Source organism: Cylas formicarius, unplaced genomic scaffold (assembly GCF_029955315.1).
Source record: "Cylas formicarius isolate icCylForm1 unplaced genomic scaffold, icCylForm1.1 PGA_scaffold_6__28_contigs__length_40554024, whole genome shotgun sequence".
Classification (NCBI taxonomy): Eukaryota; Metazoa; Arthropoda; class Insecta; order Coleoptera; family Brentidae; genus Cylas; species Cylas formicarius.
Genome location: NW_026844347.1, coordinates 25201002 through 25215727, shown reverse-complemented (window position 1 = coordinate 25215727; position 14726 = coordinate 25201002). Strand labels below are relative to the sequence as shown.

General features: G+C 33.9%; 2 protein-coding genes and 1 non-coding gene across 3 annotated transcripts in view; 2 read left to right on the top strand and 1 right to left on the bottom strand.

The window, feature by feature from the left end:
- LOC132703788 (fringe glycosyltransferase) overlaps positions 1-14726 on the bottom strand; it is a 128000-nt gene that overhangs the window by 15436 nt on the left and 97838 nt on the right. The gene's annotated exons all lie outside the window — the stretch shown is intronic.
- LOC132703787 (galactose mutarotase-like) overlaps positions 7960-14726 on the top strand; it is a 48711-nt gene continuing 41944 nt past the window's right edge. The window contains exon 1 of the mRNA XM_060673260.1: positions 7960-8092. Within this exon, the coding sequence (XP_060529243.1) occupies positions 8013-8092 (80 nt within the window). The 5' untranslated portion in view covers positions 7960-8012. The remainder of the gene's footprint in view (positions 8093-14726) is intronic.
- On the top strand, positions 8348-8419 carry Trnae-uuc (transfer RNA glutamic acid (anticodon UUC)). Its single transcript has one exon. It is a non-coding gene; the product is annotated as a tRNA-Glu (tRNA).

The window sequence follows — 14726 nt, the reverse complement described above, 5'->3', positions numbered from 1 at the left end:
CTCGGTTCCAGTTGCATATTGCGTGCTTTAAAAAGAAATGTATGAAAATTTAGGACTTTTTTGGAAGAAAATAAACTACCAAGAACATCACCTGACCTTAAAATGCGGTGCATGTCCCTAGGACAACAACAAAATACAAAATTTCCATGCTTTATTTGTGAGTGGGATTGTCGGGCAAGAGATAGACAATGGACTCAATTAGGATAGCCATCTAGAACAAGCCTTTTGTACTGAATAAAAAAGTAAATTATTTTTAAAATATCGTTTTTTTTTGCTTTAATATAAAAATATCTGTCAAACAGTTTAATTTTGAAGACCTGTGTTATCTATGGTTTGGTAAGTGTGGTATCTCGAGAAATTTGGTTGCCCATTTAGGTATCAGAAGTAAACTAATGTTTGGATTTTATGGAAAAAAATTGCTATAGTTTTTATTCATATTACCACATGAAATAAAGCAAATTCATGAAGGCGATCAAAACCCAACCAACGAAGTTCTATAATAAATAATAAACGCGGCAAAAAAAAAGACGATCGGGCGTCCGAAAATGCCGACAGAAACTTTTCTTTCAAAGAACTCCGAGCCGTCGTTAAATTACTTACCACGCGCTTTTAGACATCTCTCGGGGTCTTAAATAATCAATCAAAATTTTAATAATAAATTCGAAATTTATATTATGCGATAGTCCGCACGATACGTGACGAAATAATCAGAACATTCTAATGGCGGACATCGTCCCGATCCGATGGGAAATCGTCTCGACTCGTCCACTAAACATTTATTATTTTTCTGGAAACGGGTCAGTCCGGAAATAAAATCTGCCGCCATTTTACTTTTTACCTCCGAACAAAGGGTTCGCGGGAATTTTACGAACCGTACGAACCTTTTGAAGTTTAATAAGCGTAGCACTGAGGCCGCTCTTATTTTGTGTTTTGGTTTCTCCATCAATTAGAAATCGCTCGTCGTAAATTCACCGGCAGTTAAAATGTCACGACGCTGACGGATTTTATTTCACAATTAATTAAATACGGTTTACGAGGGTGGGTTTTATCGATACTTAAATTTGGAAATAAAATAAAAACGTTATTTTTGGTTCCATTCTTCAGTTTCAAGTTTTTTGTTAATATATCTTGCAATCTTTCCGTTACTTCAATGAAAATTAAAGCATAGGATACGTTTTGGGGACCATATAACGCACCGATTGATTCTCTGGGACTTTTTTGCGATATATTCTAAAAGACAAAATGTCACCTCTATGGAGAAAATTTTTTTAAATTATTTCTATTTCTTCTTGAAGTTCTGCCAGAACATTGGCGATCAGCAGCATGATCATCACTTTGTCCGCAGCAAATCTAAACAATGTTGTAGTGCTTACTCCATACCACTGACGAAGATTTTTGGGTCAAGACGTTCTTCGGCAACCAGGACCACGTTTTCCTTCTATTTTTTCTTGCATGATTATATACGGCAATCCATATTTATATTTATTTCTTATTACGTGGACAAAATACTCCAGCTTTCTTCTTATAATGGTATTAAGTATCTCTCTTTTTTTGTTCATGATTTGTCACTCTGTTCACCCATGATATCTTCAACATTCTCCGGTAAGCCCATATTTCGGAAACCTCAGTCCTCTTACATATTGTTTTAGTGAGGATCCATGCTTCCATACCGTAGAATAATAATATGCTAAAGGCATAGCAACGTAATAAGCGTATTTTTAAGAGAATTGTTAAGACTCTGTTGGGTAACACATTTTGCATGTTCTTCAAAGATGTTCTTGGTTGCTCTATTCTGTTTTTGATTTCTTGGGCTGAGCTGCTGATGCCTATTCCATTTCGTTTTCTTTATATTTAAACGTAGAACCATTTGTTGGCTATGGTATGTTACAGCAGATAAAATTAGCTACTGCGTCCTCTGTTCTTTCTTCGACGGCTTCCCTGAAGATTTTTTCTGCATATAAATTAAACAATTGAGCACACATCCTTGCCGAACTCCTCTCATAATAGGCACTTCTTCAGATGTCTGGTTCCAGTATAAGTTGGTCTTCATTAAGTTTCGGTTTACGTGTAATCGTGTATTTATTTGTGTTTGTTGTTGTGAGAAGATTAAAATGAAAAATAACTATATAGTTTCATTTTGCGGACCAATGCTTATAGGATAACAGTTTTAGAATAGTAGACACATGCAATATCTATGAAAACATATTTGATATATTCTATACAACCCGTAATCAATTAAAGATTAACGAAAGCGCAGTTTAGTACGGAACAACAACAACTTTTAAGTGCTGGTATTTCTTCTGTCGAATTCAACAAGCTTTTGAAACCAAAATGCAAATTAAAAGTTACAACTGGAAATACTTGTTTTTATTAACTGCATCCAACTACGAACGGAATTAGATTTGCCCTCTCCTCGTACCTTTTAAACTCGTAGGGTCTTCCATTAAGTTGATTTTATAGGAAGTGCTAAATACTTTGGAAAGCCGGTTCGAGGTTTGGTTCTACATTTTCTTCTAACTACAAGCACCATTTGGTGCAAATGCTTGTGAAAAACTCATTGTGCACACAGTATAACTTGGATTTTCAAAAACGATTAAAAAAAATGCGAAGTCGTCGAAAATGGTGGATGACTTCATCTGAAGCAGAGAAAATTTAATATTTTTGCCAAAACTCACAGAAAAATTTTCGAATTTCTTGCAGAATAGAGAATTGAGTTCGATTAGCTAAAAAATTTCTATCGTCAAATCAATTACATACTAAATGTGTTGGTCATTAGAATCCTCTTCGATGAGCATTTTTTGAATCGCTTCGGGTGCCCAAAAATTTAACAATTTTAATATATTCGCCAAAATAACTGCGAATTTATGTTTTATTTATTTCGTTTAAAGTAAAAATGAAGCATTTTATTTGGCGCAAACAATTTTTCATAATATAACATATTATTGAACAAATTATATTATGCCCGTCAACTTTACAAAGTTTTACATTTTTGCAGTAGAACGAATAATAACAACGCGTTGATCGTACTATAATCCGAAACCTTCTTAGGTTTATTCTACAACCTTCGCCACGCATTTCTTTTTGCGCTTCGTTCAAATTGGATCTCGTAGACGGTTATTGAGACAAATGATGGCAGGGCTAGTCAAAGAAACTGCGAAGCGAATCAGATACAAGATATAAACATAAATTATTCATACTATACACAGTTGCACAACAAAAATATAAGGGACTACTTGGTTGGGGTATTTGGTCTTGGAAGAGATCGTTTTTTTCTTAAAATAATGTATTATGCGATAAGTTTTATAATAATAGCAATAAATAAATAGGTGCCTGAAAAAGTTTAAAAATATGTTTCATACTATACTTTTTCAGCGCCCTTGTAGTTTTGGTTCATTTTCACTGAGTGACATTTGATATTAATTTTTAAATATATATCTAATATTTTAAACTGATATTCAGGTAGGAAGAGCCACGTACAGATGGTAAGAAACTATTTTCAATGAAAATATCTAAGTTTTAGAACACAAATATTTTTTTAAAATCTACAACTGAGTTAGAGAAAGTAACAATTGCGACGAATTAAGTGTGGACGTTTTATTAAATAAATATAGAATTCTTCACAAAAAAACTGGTCCGCCCCGAAGCTAAAAAACGACCTGTGATTTTTAATTATTAGTTCGATTATAATTAATCGTCCTGTGGCGCGCCGTACGGATTAGAAGAAAAATAACTTTCCAATTTTTCTTCATCGTTTTCAAATGTCTTTTGAAAGTGGGGCAGAACTGTAACGAAAATAAATGAGGAAAAACGTCACGAGAACGAAGCAAATTAAAGGGCTTTCCGTCGCAGTCTTTAATTTCGAGATTGTCAGTCGGTCGCTCGAATGAAGGGAAATTATCCTTTTTAATTTTGAGCGTTTTGTTTCGATATTTAAAACGCAATGGGGAACGACTCATCCTCGTGAAATTGTGTCGGAGGCGACTGATTTTTGAATACTAAATAACATTGAGGGGGGAAATTTTAACGCAAAAGTTTTCCAGTGTGATAAATTGAAATGCAAAAATTAGGGAAAATCAAATCTGGGAGAACTTCATTTGTTAAAACTTCACTTGAATAAAAAATCCAAGTCGAATTCACAAGAATTTGATTACATAGAGTCTTAGAAGTACATAATAATCAGAAGTCATTGTAAATCTTAAATCCTGCCCAGAATACGGATTACCTAACAGAAATATAGTTGAGATTCGACGAACATAGTTCAAAAATTTTGCCATAGATTTTATAGAGAAAGAATTCTTCTTTTCTGGAACAAAGGCCAAAACACTCTCAACTTTACATGGTTGGAAAAAATTAATCATCAGCGCAAATCGTATTTTCATTTGTAGTACCACCTGTTGCTCTATTGCGGAACAGTTATGGAGCACCCGGTAGAGAACGCTTTGGTCTCTAACATTAGAAACCTACACAGCCAAACAGTTCAGAAGTTGCTAGGAAAATGAGAATTATGAGAGAGTCATAAAATGTTTAAAATTTGATTCTCAGTTCACTTAAGCATAAAAGAGGCCAATTTAAGTCTACAGCAGAGCCTATAGCACAAAATATTCAAGATCTCGTGTCAGCCACACCATACAGAACCACGTTATAGTTACTTGGAAATTTGCAAATAAAAATGATCAAGCTGAAACATCGAAGATTATTATATATTAACAATCGCTCGGTTTTATTTAATGATTTGATCAAATTTACATTTGGTGTATAATGAAACATACAAAAATTATTTCAAATGTTTTAATGTCTTGACAGAAGAACCCGAATTTGTAATTAATATGCATAAACATGATAATTAATCTTGAAACTTTTAGATTTCGCTATTTAGCTTGATAGGGACCCCCTATAGGCATACTAAATTCAGGACAAAATTCTTAATAATTTAATTGACTGCGCAGATTTACTCCGCAAAATAAATATTATACGAGATAATTATAGAATTTTTGACCTACTTTTCATAATTCAGAACAGTTATTATGATTAATTCTCCATTATATAATGGGTGTTTTTTTTCGATGTATAGAACTTTGGCATTACTGTTCAAAATGGCGACCGATTTAACAACTGTCAAGTGATTTATTCTCAGTTGTTGTGTGGTTTGGCAATTCACCATGAATAGACTCACGCCTGAACAACGCTTGCAAATAGTGCAACAGTGCATTTTACGTACGTACGGTGCGTACAGAAGAAGCTATTGCTGCTGTAGAGCGTGGCATTGAGGAAGACCCGAATGAGTCCATCCGCCATCGAGCACAGGTATTGGATCGGTGTCCATCCACTTTATGGAAGATTTTGCGGAAGGATCTTGGTTTACGTGTTTACAAAATCCAACTTGTGCAAGAATTGAAGCCAAACAATCATCAAGTAAGGCGTAAATTCGTCGAATGGGCCCAAAACAAGATTGCCGTTGCTCCCGATTTTCATAAGCGAATTTTTTTTAGCGATGAAGCGCACTTCCGGTTGAATGGCTACGTCAACAAACAAAACTGCCGCATTTGGAGCGAAGCTAATCCTCAAGTGTATGTCGAAACATCAATCAAGAGAGACTGTGGTTATCTTTCGCTCCAGATATATTAAAATTGTCAATAATACTGTCCCTATTAGATCGAAAGTTGAACCCGAATCTTTTAAATTAACTTTCAGACTCCTTTTAGCAATCGATTTATTGAAATGTTGCCCTAAAACGTATTTTGCCAAATAAACGTACTATTAATATTATTATTAAGTTTGGCAAGCGTTAAATTTCTTTAGCAAAAACAAGTTAATAATGTAGCATATACAGAGAATATCAATTAAAACTACTAACCAAAACTACAAGCGTTAAAAACAAATATGATTTTGCGATTAATTTGAGTGCAAAAATCGAATTTCAATACGCCTTTTCCTTAATATTTCGTAATCGGTTTTCGACAAATTTTCTCACGGCGAGTTTATTGAACATTCCAAATTCGATTGAAATCGAAAATCGCTCCTTAAATTGCCCAACCGCAATATTGAATTGCGTTTTGTTGACTGGCGATCGCGGTTAAAACGATTTAAAAACGGAAAAATATCCCATTTATCGCGGCTATCGCGTGCGTTAACTTGTCCGTGTTGGCGGTGCTATTCCCAGAGGCAATACGTGTTTCAATTCGACTACACAAAATCGGACGGTATGGAAAATCGCCGAGGAAATCGATAGCATTACTCAAATTGTTGATATTGACTTGCAATGCTTCGTGAAAGTTACTTAAACTCATGCAGGATATAATTCAAACTAATATCGTGACTTGATTCAGAAAACCATGAAAATGGAACTTTAAATTTAGATCCTATTGGTTAGTAAAACTTTTTTACAAAGATCTGCCTTTTTATTGCCTTCTTCACCTCGGTGTGCTGCGTATTATATTCGGCCAGTTTTTTCGATATTGTGAAGGTTTCCAGATTTACCAATAAGGCCTTAGCTTGCAGAGCTTCTCTCCCCGAATCCCGGTAACTTGTAACTTGTACAATACAAGCTTATTAAAAGCACCGCAACAAAAAACAGCTGCCCCAGAAGATCATTTGTACCCTAAGATTCAAGGGTGGGAAAAAAGTAAAGAAATAGTTGTTGTTGGAGAGATCTGCCTTAAAAAGCACGAAGAAAAACCTGAATAATATTGTCACAAAAAATATAAAACCTCATAATCCGTTTTTTTATAAAAAAACAACAATTCAGACACTTCCGCTCACAGATGTTATTAATTTTGGGTGGAGAAGACTGGTTGGTTTTTGGGCAAGTAAATAATAAATATCATTGTCTATTATCTTCAAACAAACAACACAATCAAAATTGGGGACGCTGCAGCAGCAGCTTAAGCAACTGGAAAACCTTGCAAATTGAATAAACATTCGTCATTGGTGTTTGCTATAAGGTCACATCAATTAAAAATCGACTGGGTTATCTAAAAACGTTCTTAATATTCTCTATGAAGACGGCTTCCTCAAATTTGCGGCTTTTTCCAGTAAAGTTCTCACGCACCTGCTATCAAATCTCAATGTTTCTTCCTTTCGGGTTGTTCGAGTCGTACATTTAGAAGAAGTTTTGTTTTACTAATATACCACTTACTACAAGTCACTAAAGATATTAGATGGTCAATTGCCTGAGTCCACGGGGAAACTCATCGGAAGAAGGGCAAAATTTAAGGAACCGTCATAATGTAGCAAAAAATCAAAAAACGTTGTTCGCAAATCCATCCAAAATAATCCATCGGGTGGACAATCGAAATATGAAATTAAGTCAAATAAAGAGAAATGTTATTTGCAAGGTCTTTTAGTTTCAACACTGAAACCCAGTCCTCCACATTGAAAGAAATGTAATCGAACAAGTTCTCCCAGTGCATACCCCAGCAACAACTGATGTAAAGGTGACCCTTATGCAGCAGTTTATGTCCGAATATTTGTCTCCGTCCGCCCAGAACGCGGTTTACCGTAAACAGCCTGAAAAATTATAATTAAATCCTGCGAGTAATTTTAAGGTGGAGCACGACTTACCGTAAATGGTGCAACTTATGCGAAACGAAAACGCATGAGAAAAAAAATTAAACGTTGTGTTATCACGACCGAAGTGATTGGCTAATTATAGAGCGTGCTATTTTCAGTTTAATCTACGATCTAGGTACGGCTCGATCGAGGAAACGTGCGCAACAGAAGTTTTGCGATGACCTTTGAGCTTTTGAGTTTGCCACGCCTCAAATTTACCGAACGGTCATTTCAACGATCGATATCCGAAGATTAGTATAAGGGGTTTTATTTTCTGTTTAATTGGCTGGTCACGCGAGAAAACTGAACGTTTGTGCAGTGATTAGGGGAAAAAACCTCAACTTAAGAGAATATTTTATATAGCTACCAGATAATAAAAGAATTTAAGAAGCAACTATGAAATGTTTTTGAGAAGATCCATTCAACATGCGCATGCACGAGACATAAAATCTCGTTTTTGACCAATGACCTTGCGGCATTCAACAACCAACATGTCTGCTGACAGACCGTCAATCAGTTCGAAAGAAAATGGCGCCAAGTGCAGGTTAGTGGGTGAAATTTAGAGGTATGCACGGAAAATCATTGCCTTTTCTACGAAAATATCAATGCCGCCTGAGGCGCATCCATTTTGAAAAACGGTAGAGATCAGTAGAATTAGAGGAAAGTGGAGCAGTACTTTCGTTCCCTTTGAAAACCAATGTTAAAATCTATCTAATGGTGTCAACATAACCAACTAAAGGCCGTCATTGAATTCCCAGAAATGTTCTGGAGAACTCTAGTATTTCCGCAATTTGTCATATCCGATATAGTCTAGTGGCTAGGATACCTGGCTTTCACCCAGGAGGCTCGGGTTTGATTCCCGGTATCGGAATCATTTTTTTTTAAACTATGTTAACTAAGTAATGGATTATATATTTTTAATCCTGCTAGGAAAACTTGAACTTGAAATTAAAATTAAATTTAAAATTATTACAAATGTAAACTGAAACAATTATTATTCAAACAAGACTAAATATATTATAAGATAACAACCTATATAGGTCTGCGGAAGAAATAACAATTTTACAGTAACTTTTCTTATTTTTATTATGGTTTATTATCTTCTTCTAAAACGAGATGTTATGGAGTACTAAAATATTGAAATAATATTGGAGCCTGAATTTAAGAGTCGTAGCTCCATATAAAATGTTTGCTTATTGCGGTTAATTGAATTGTAGGTTAATGTAATAAAAAAAATTGTTCAAGTTCAATATAAAGAAACAGAAAGTCTATAACAAAAATAAAAGAATACCGAAAACGAAGACAAATAATGTATAATCCGAGTTGAGAAAAGAAAGAACATTAAACAAGCAAAATTAATCAACTTATCTTTGGGGCATAGAAGAAGTTTCACATTTTCACCTACAACGCTGCGATTTTTGTCGCCTTGCACAATTGACATATTTACACCTGACGAAATTAAATTTAATAAAAAGAGAATAATCACAAAGCGGTTCAAAAAAGAACCGGAACAACAGTTTCAATAAAAATCGCGTCACGCACCGCAGCGCGGCCATAAATTGAATTTAAAAATAATTAAATGGCCGCCCGTACTCGGTGGCTGTTAAATACCGACGCCATATCAAAGCAACAACACAGAAATAATAATTAATTTAAAACGTTTTAAGAGACCCAAAGCACTTATAATCGTTCGCGGCTTTCATGCATTTTATGAATCCCTCGTTATCCCTCTGACGCGATAAATTTGAAGCCCAACCGCACGAGAAAAGTAACGGCGAAGAAATGAAAAAAACATTTTTTCCCCGATTATTTTTGTTTCAAGTTTTATTAGGCCTGGACTATTTTTTACAAAGCAGAAAAAAGAGTTATCTAGATATTTTTTAAATCAAGATATTTTATAAAAAGAGGAAAATAGAAGAGACACTGTTTTTAGAATATAGGTGATGAACAGGTAAAGTCTGTTCATAGATATAAGAAAGTGACTAACTGATACAGATTAAGGAAAGACCCGGGCAAGCTGTAAGAATGAAATATGGCCGAACAGGTCCGTACTTTGCTTAGAATTTAATTATTTGGGGCTTTGTTAGGAAAGATACTAAACAATGTGTATTTACTTATGTATGTATTTATGTTTAAATGTAAAACCAAAACTATTTTATTAACTACTTAAATTAATTAAAATTATTCACATAATATGTCAGTATCACTATCGCTATCATCGCCTGTTCTATTTATTATTTGTTCTATATTATTTGCAATATGGATATACGATGGTTCGGTGCCACACAACTTCAATGGGATTAAATATACAGTGGTAAGGTGGTAATGGCCTTAAAACTGTATGCCCTAGATTTTTTGCATAATTATCACAGACGTATTCGTTTTGTAGTTTCAAGCTTTGTAGAACCTCAATTAATTGCTTTTTGGTATAATCTTCGTGAAAATAAATGTCGTTGTTATACATGTAGTTTTGGATTGTTGCTTTTGTGTCACATGAGGAAGGGGTTTTAATAAACTGTCTACTGTAATAACTTGCATTGTCTATTACAATTACGCTATTAGGAGGAATGTTTGGAACTAGTTTGTTTTTAAACCAACTTTCAAATAAATCAGCGGTGGTGTCTTCATGCTAATCCAGAGACGAATCTTTAATATTTTTCGCAGACAGAGAAAGTCCATTTGGAATTCAACCATCTTTAGAGCCAGCATGCAAAATAGTTATTCTTTTACCTCATTTTGATGGCGCGTTTGTTTTACACTTGTCAGTTGAGTCAACCCAACCCTTTTCCGGGGTATCATAAGTGTCGAACCAGGTTTCATCCAAGTAAATAATTGGCCTTTGTTGTTCTCTGTAAATCCTAATTTTTTCTAGATATTCCAGTCGCCATTTTTTAATTCTAAAAGATTCCATTAAAACTTGCCTTTTTCAATTTTTTTAAATCTAAAACCCATGTGTTGACACTTCCATAAGGTAGTTCTGCCACATTTAACACCGGTTTCATCTTTTTCAAGCCTCCTTATTAAGATATCTAATGTGGGCACGCTTTGTTCCTCAAAAAACTGGTAAATTTTACGCCGTATTATATCTTGATCACTTTCATCTACACTCGATTAAATGTTAGCATCGCTTCTTTTTTTCCTCGCTGAAATGGCATTATTCACAATTTTCCATACAGTTGATGTTGGAATTTTCGTGAATGTGGCCGTTTCTTCTAAAGATGCTTGCTTGCTGGCACCACGTTCAATGAAAGTTAAATAAACATTGTCTATAACTTCCTTAGTCTCATTAGAATAGTATTTTCTACATTTGGGCGGGAGCATCTCCTGAGATAAACTAGACTCGCACATATTTTGCATAATTCGCACACGCTTCAACGCACGTTGTATTACACACGAAATAAGAATGGATACTAATAAACTTAAACTAAGTAGTATACAAAACCAAATAATATTAAACACAGGTAGGTATAAAATTATTTTCTGTTACGGACCACAATTTTACCTGAATTTAAATTCCGAAACTTTAGGTAATAATCTTGTTGCATTGTATGTTAATGACCACCCTTGGATAATCCCATTTAAAAGCAATTGGTCACTTTCTTATATCTATGAACAGACCATAACTCCAAAACTGGAAAACTGCTTTAGAGCAGTAATTCTAGTTTGAATACTAATGATCGGTAAACAAATTAAACGTCTGAATAATTCTGACTAATTCTAATATTTAATAAAATTTTCCACCTAAGTTCTTTTTACAACATATTCATATTTTATCCCTGAGATTTTAAATTAATGGATTTTAGTTAATACTAACACAAACAGAATAATGGCACAAGTTTATTGATTTAATATATTTTTGTTCATTTTCTAGGTAGAACCGATAAACTCAATAGTATTTAGGTTATTTCGTAAAAAATATCAGAGTTAAGTGCTATAACCAACTTAAGGGATATTCTGTTTTAATGCCAACTATAATCGTAACTACATATAATTGAAAAAATGTATTTTTATTTATATACTATAATTTTGTTCAGCTGTCGTTATGCCCGTCAAAGTTGATCGAAAAACACATAAATAATTTGCTCAAAATTATTACCTAGTATTAGTAAGAATCCTCAGTAACCAGCTATTTGCGATAGAATGAAAAAAAAAACTTTAATGTTAATGTTCATCGCTAGAGGATATAGGTACAACAAAACGTAGAGAATATTATCTTCAAAAATATTGTTAATAATAACAGTTACCAAACCACCTTGCTGCCAAGAGAACAGGATCTTTAAAAAGGTCACACTGAAGGAGTTGGTCAAAAAAAAATGTTTCAAGCCCCATTCTCTTTTTTTTTCTCTTTACCTGCCTTAAATTTCAAATATTTTTTTTTGCTATTTTTAATCATAATAATAAATCCTTTTGTATTTTGTTTCGTGTTTTGTTACAATCAAATCAAATCCAAAAATTACTTTATTGTCAGTACAAGTCCAACAGCATGCCAGGTTTTATACAATAATTGGAGCATGAAAAATAGAGAATTGGCATCTTTATCAAAAAAATAAGTTTGATAAAAATTACTTCACTAATTATCAGATAGATAAAGGAGTAATGACGACACTTTTAAACACGTATTATACTATACTATACTATACTATACTATAATATACTAACCAAAACTGTAGTACTAAATCCATATGTAACGTTTTTTTATGCTCAGAACAAAATTTATAACGTGTTATCGTTATTATTAAACCAGTTTTTCATTATCATACTCAATACTCAAGTGCATAATAAGGTTTATCTAGGAGAACAGTTATTAGTCTTTCCGATAGTTAGCGGTAGTGTATAGCCTTAATTAAATCAACCAAAACAAACATGTCAAAAAGAAAATTCTATTTTGGAAAAAACCAATGATAATAAGTAATCAATAATTACCACAAATTGTTTTTTAATTAAAAAAATAATAAAGAAAACCTACAAATATATTTTAAAAAAATTAAACTGAGGTATCGGGGCGAACGAAACAATAAAGCGAGGAAAAAATGGATAAAAGATCAACTTTTAACGAGACCGCGAGAACGGAGTTTTTTCTGGCCAATTTCAACTTTTCAGTGCCGATTATTCTAGTTCAAGGTCTTCGAAATCGGCTCATTACGGAATACCGGAGGCTCCGAGCCCGGCTCTAATTTAAAACTATGCGATATTTCACGTTGTCCCTCGCCTCGTTAAGGCAATTGACGAAAGAATATTTCGCATTATTCGCTCGGACGTCTCGGCCAATAACAATGGTCGAATATTTGCTGAATTTCGTCGGTTGGCTAATCGTCCCTTTTTAATTAGACTGCGTTAGGGGGGGGGAGGAATGTTTTGGGTGGGTCGTCTTCTCGAAACCCGACCGGCATCTTGGATTATAATCACACACCGAAATCATTTTGGAATTATTACAGGAGTTTTTGTTAACATACTTTGATAGTCCTACGGAAGTACATCAACTCCAACAACTGAATAACACGCACAATGGTTAGGAACCCCAAGTTAGCAATAATAGTGAAATCATTTTAGCAATTTTCTCAAATTTATCCTAAAGAATTATATACAGCCCCTCATTGAATTAATTAATAAATTAAAATGAACACCCTGTAAGGAATGTAAATGTAAATGTAATGTAAATTAATTTTTGTCAATAACCAATTCTTTGCAATCACAATTTGGTCTTTGTACGTACGTCTTTGTAACTTTTTCTGCATAATTATCAATGGAAAAAATATGGACAAAAAATACATGCAAAAATAATATAATAATAATAAAAATTCAAAGAAACTTCTGTAGGATGTGTAGATACAATTTTTCTCGATTTCTCCTGCCTAGGATATTAACTCTATTTTGCCCTCTTTCCTGATTAATTCCTTAGTTTTGAGGTATTAACACATCTTATCCGAGTTCTTATCTCGAACAATTAGTATTTTCAAGATATCATACGTTTCATCAAAAAATACACTTCACCAGAAACACTTACACAAAGTAACTACGTAATTCACCCTGTTAGCAATTGTAGTACTTCTTTATGTTCAATATGTCACCGATCAAATATCAAGAATTCCGAAAAAATATAACTAGGTAGAACTAGATTTTCCACTTGTCCTACGACCTCTTAACATATAAGATCGGTTAAAGATAAAATTCCCGTCAAGACAGCAGGTGTTTACACTGTAGCGTGCAGCTGTGGCAAAGAATAAATACATTGGGGAGACGGGTCGAAAATTATTAACCATACCGAAAGAACACCAGAGATCAGTCACATTTCCACAAATAACATGATTAGTTTCTGAACATTATTTTGAAACAGGACACCAGATTTAATAAGCCAATCTTTTATTCAAGAAAATATTCAGGCGTTGTCGAAATCATCAAGGACCCTAATAACATAACCCGCCCTACAGGTTTCCATCTCTCAACTATTTAAGATTCGGTCAACCGTGGAGCAATTAAACAAAACAGTTTCCTTGGTTATCCCAAAGATGAGGAGATTTCTGGGAGAGCTCGATTTCCCTCAATTTTGTCCATTTTCCAAAGTTCAAATTACCGGAAAGAAAAGTACGGTGTTTTTTTTTAATTTCAAATTTAAATTACAACGTAATTTAATTGAATAAATGACCTTTATTTATTATATTACATATTGTTTAATATGGAGCAGTAAAAATTTTGAACCTTCTTTGTCGGTTTACCTATACCGTTTTGGGGGATTACGTGCACACTAATGACCCCGTTTCTGGGCGGGAATACCACCGTAACCCGAGTTACCCAAAAACGTCAGATGGCAAGCGAAAAATTCCGCTCCATGAACTCGATAGGTCGAACGTAGCCTGCGATTATACCGAAAATTGCAAAGGGTAGAGAGGTTAAGATAATCAGCTTTTTCGCGATAAAACTCAACAACAATAATATGGTTATAGGGTTTTGAAATTATAAGCAAAGGCATTGTTTATTAATATTACAGATATTTTCATAATAACTAATAATAAAAACAAAACAAAACTAATAAACAAAAAAAAGCTTGTTGCTTGTGAAAAACGAGGTACTAGATGATTCCCTTAGCTTCCCTTTTTGCCACCATCTCTATCTCTTTAATTTAAAATCGACAATGAGCCACACATAATGAATGTCAACATGTCAAGTATCTTCTTCTGCTT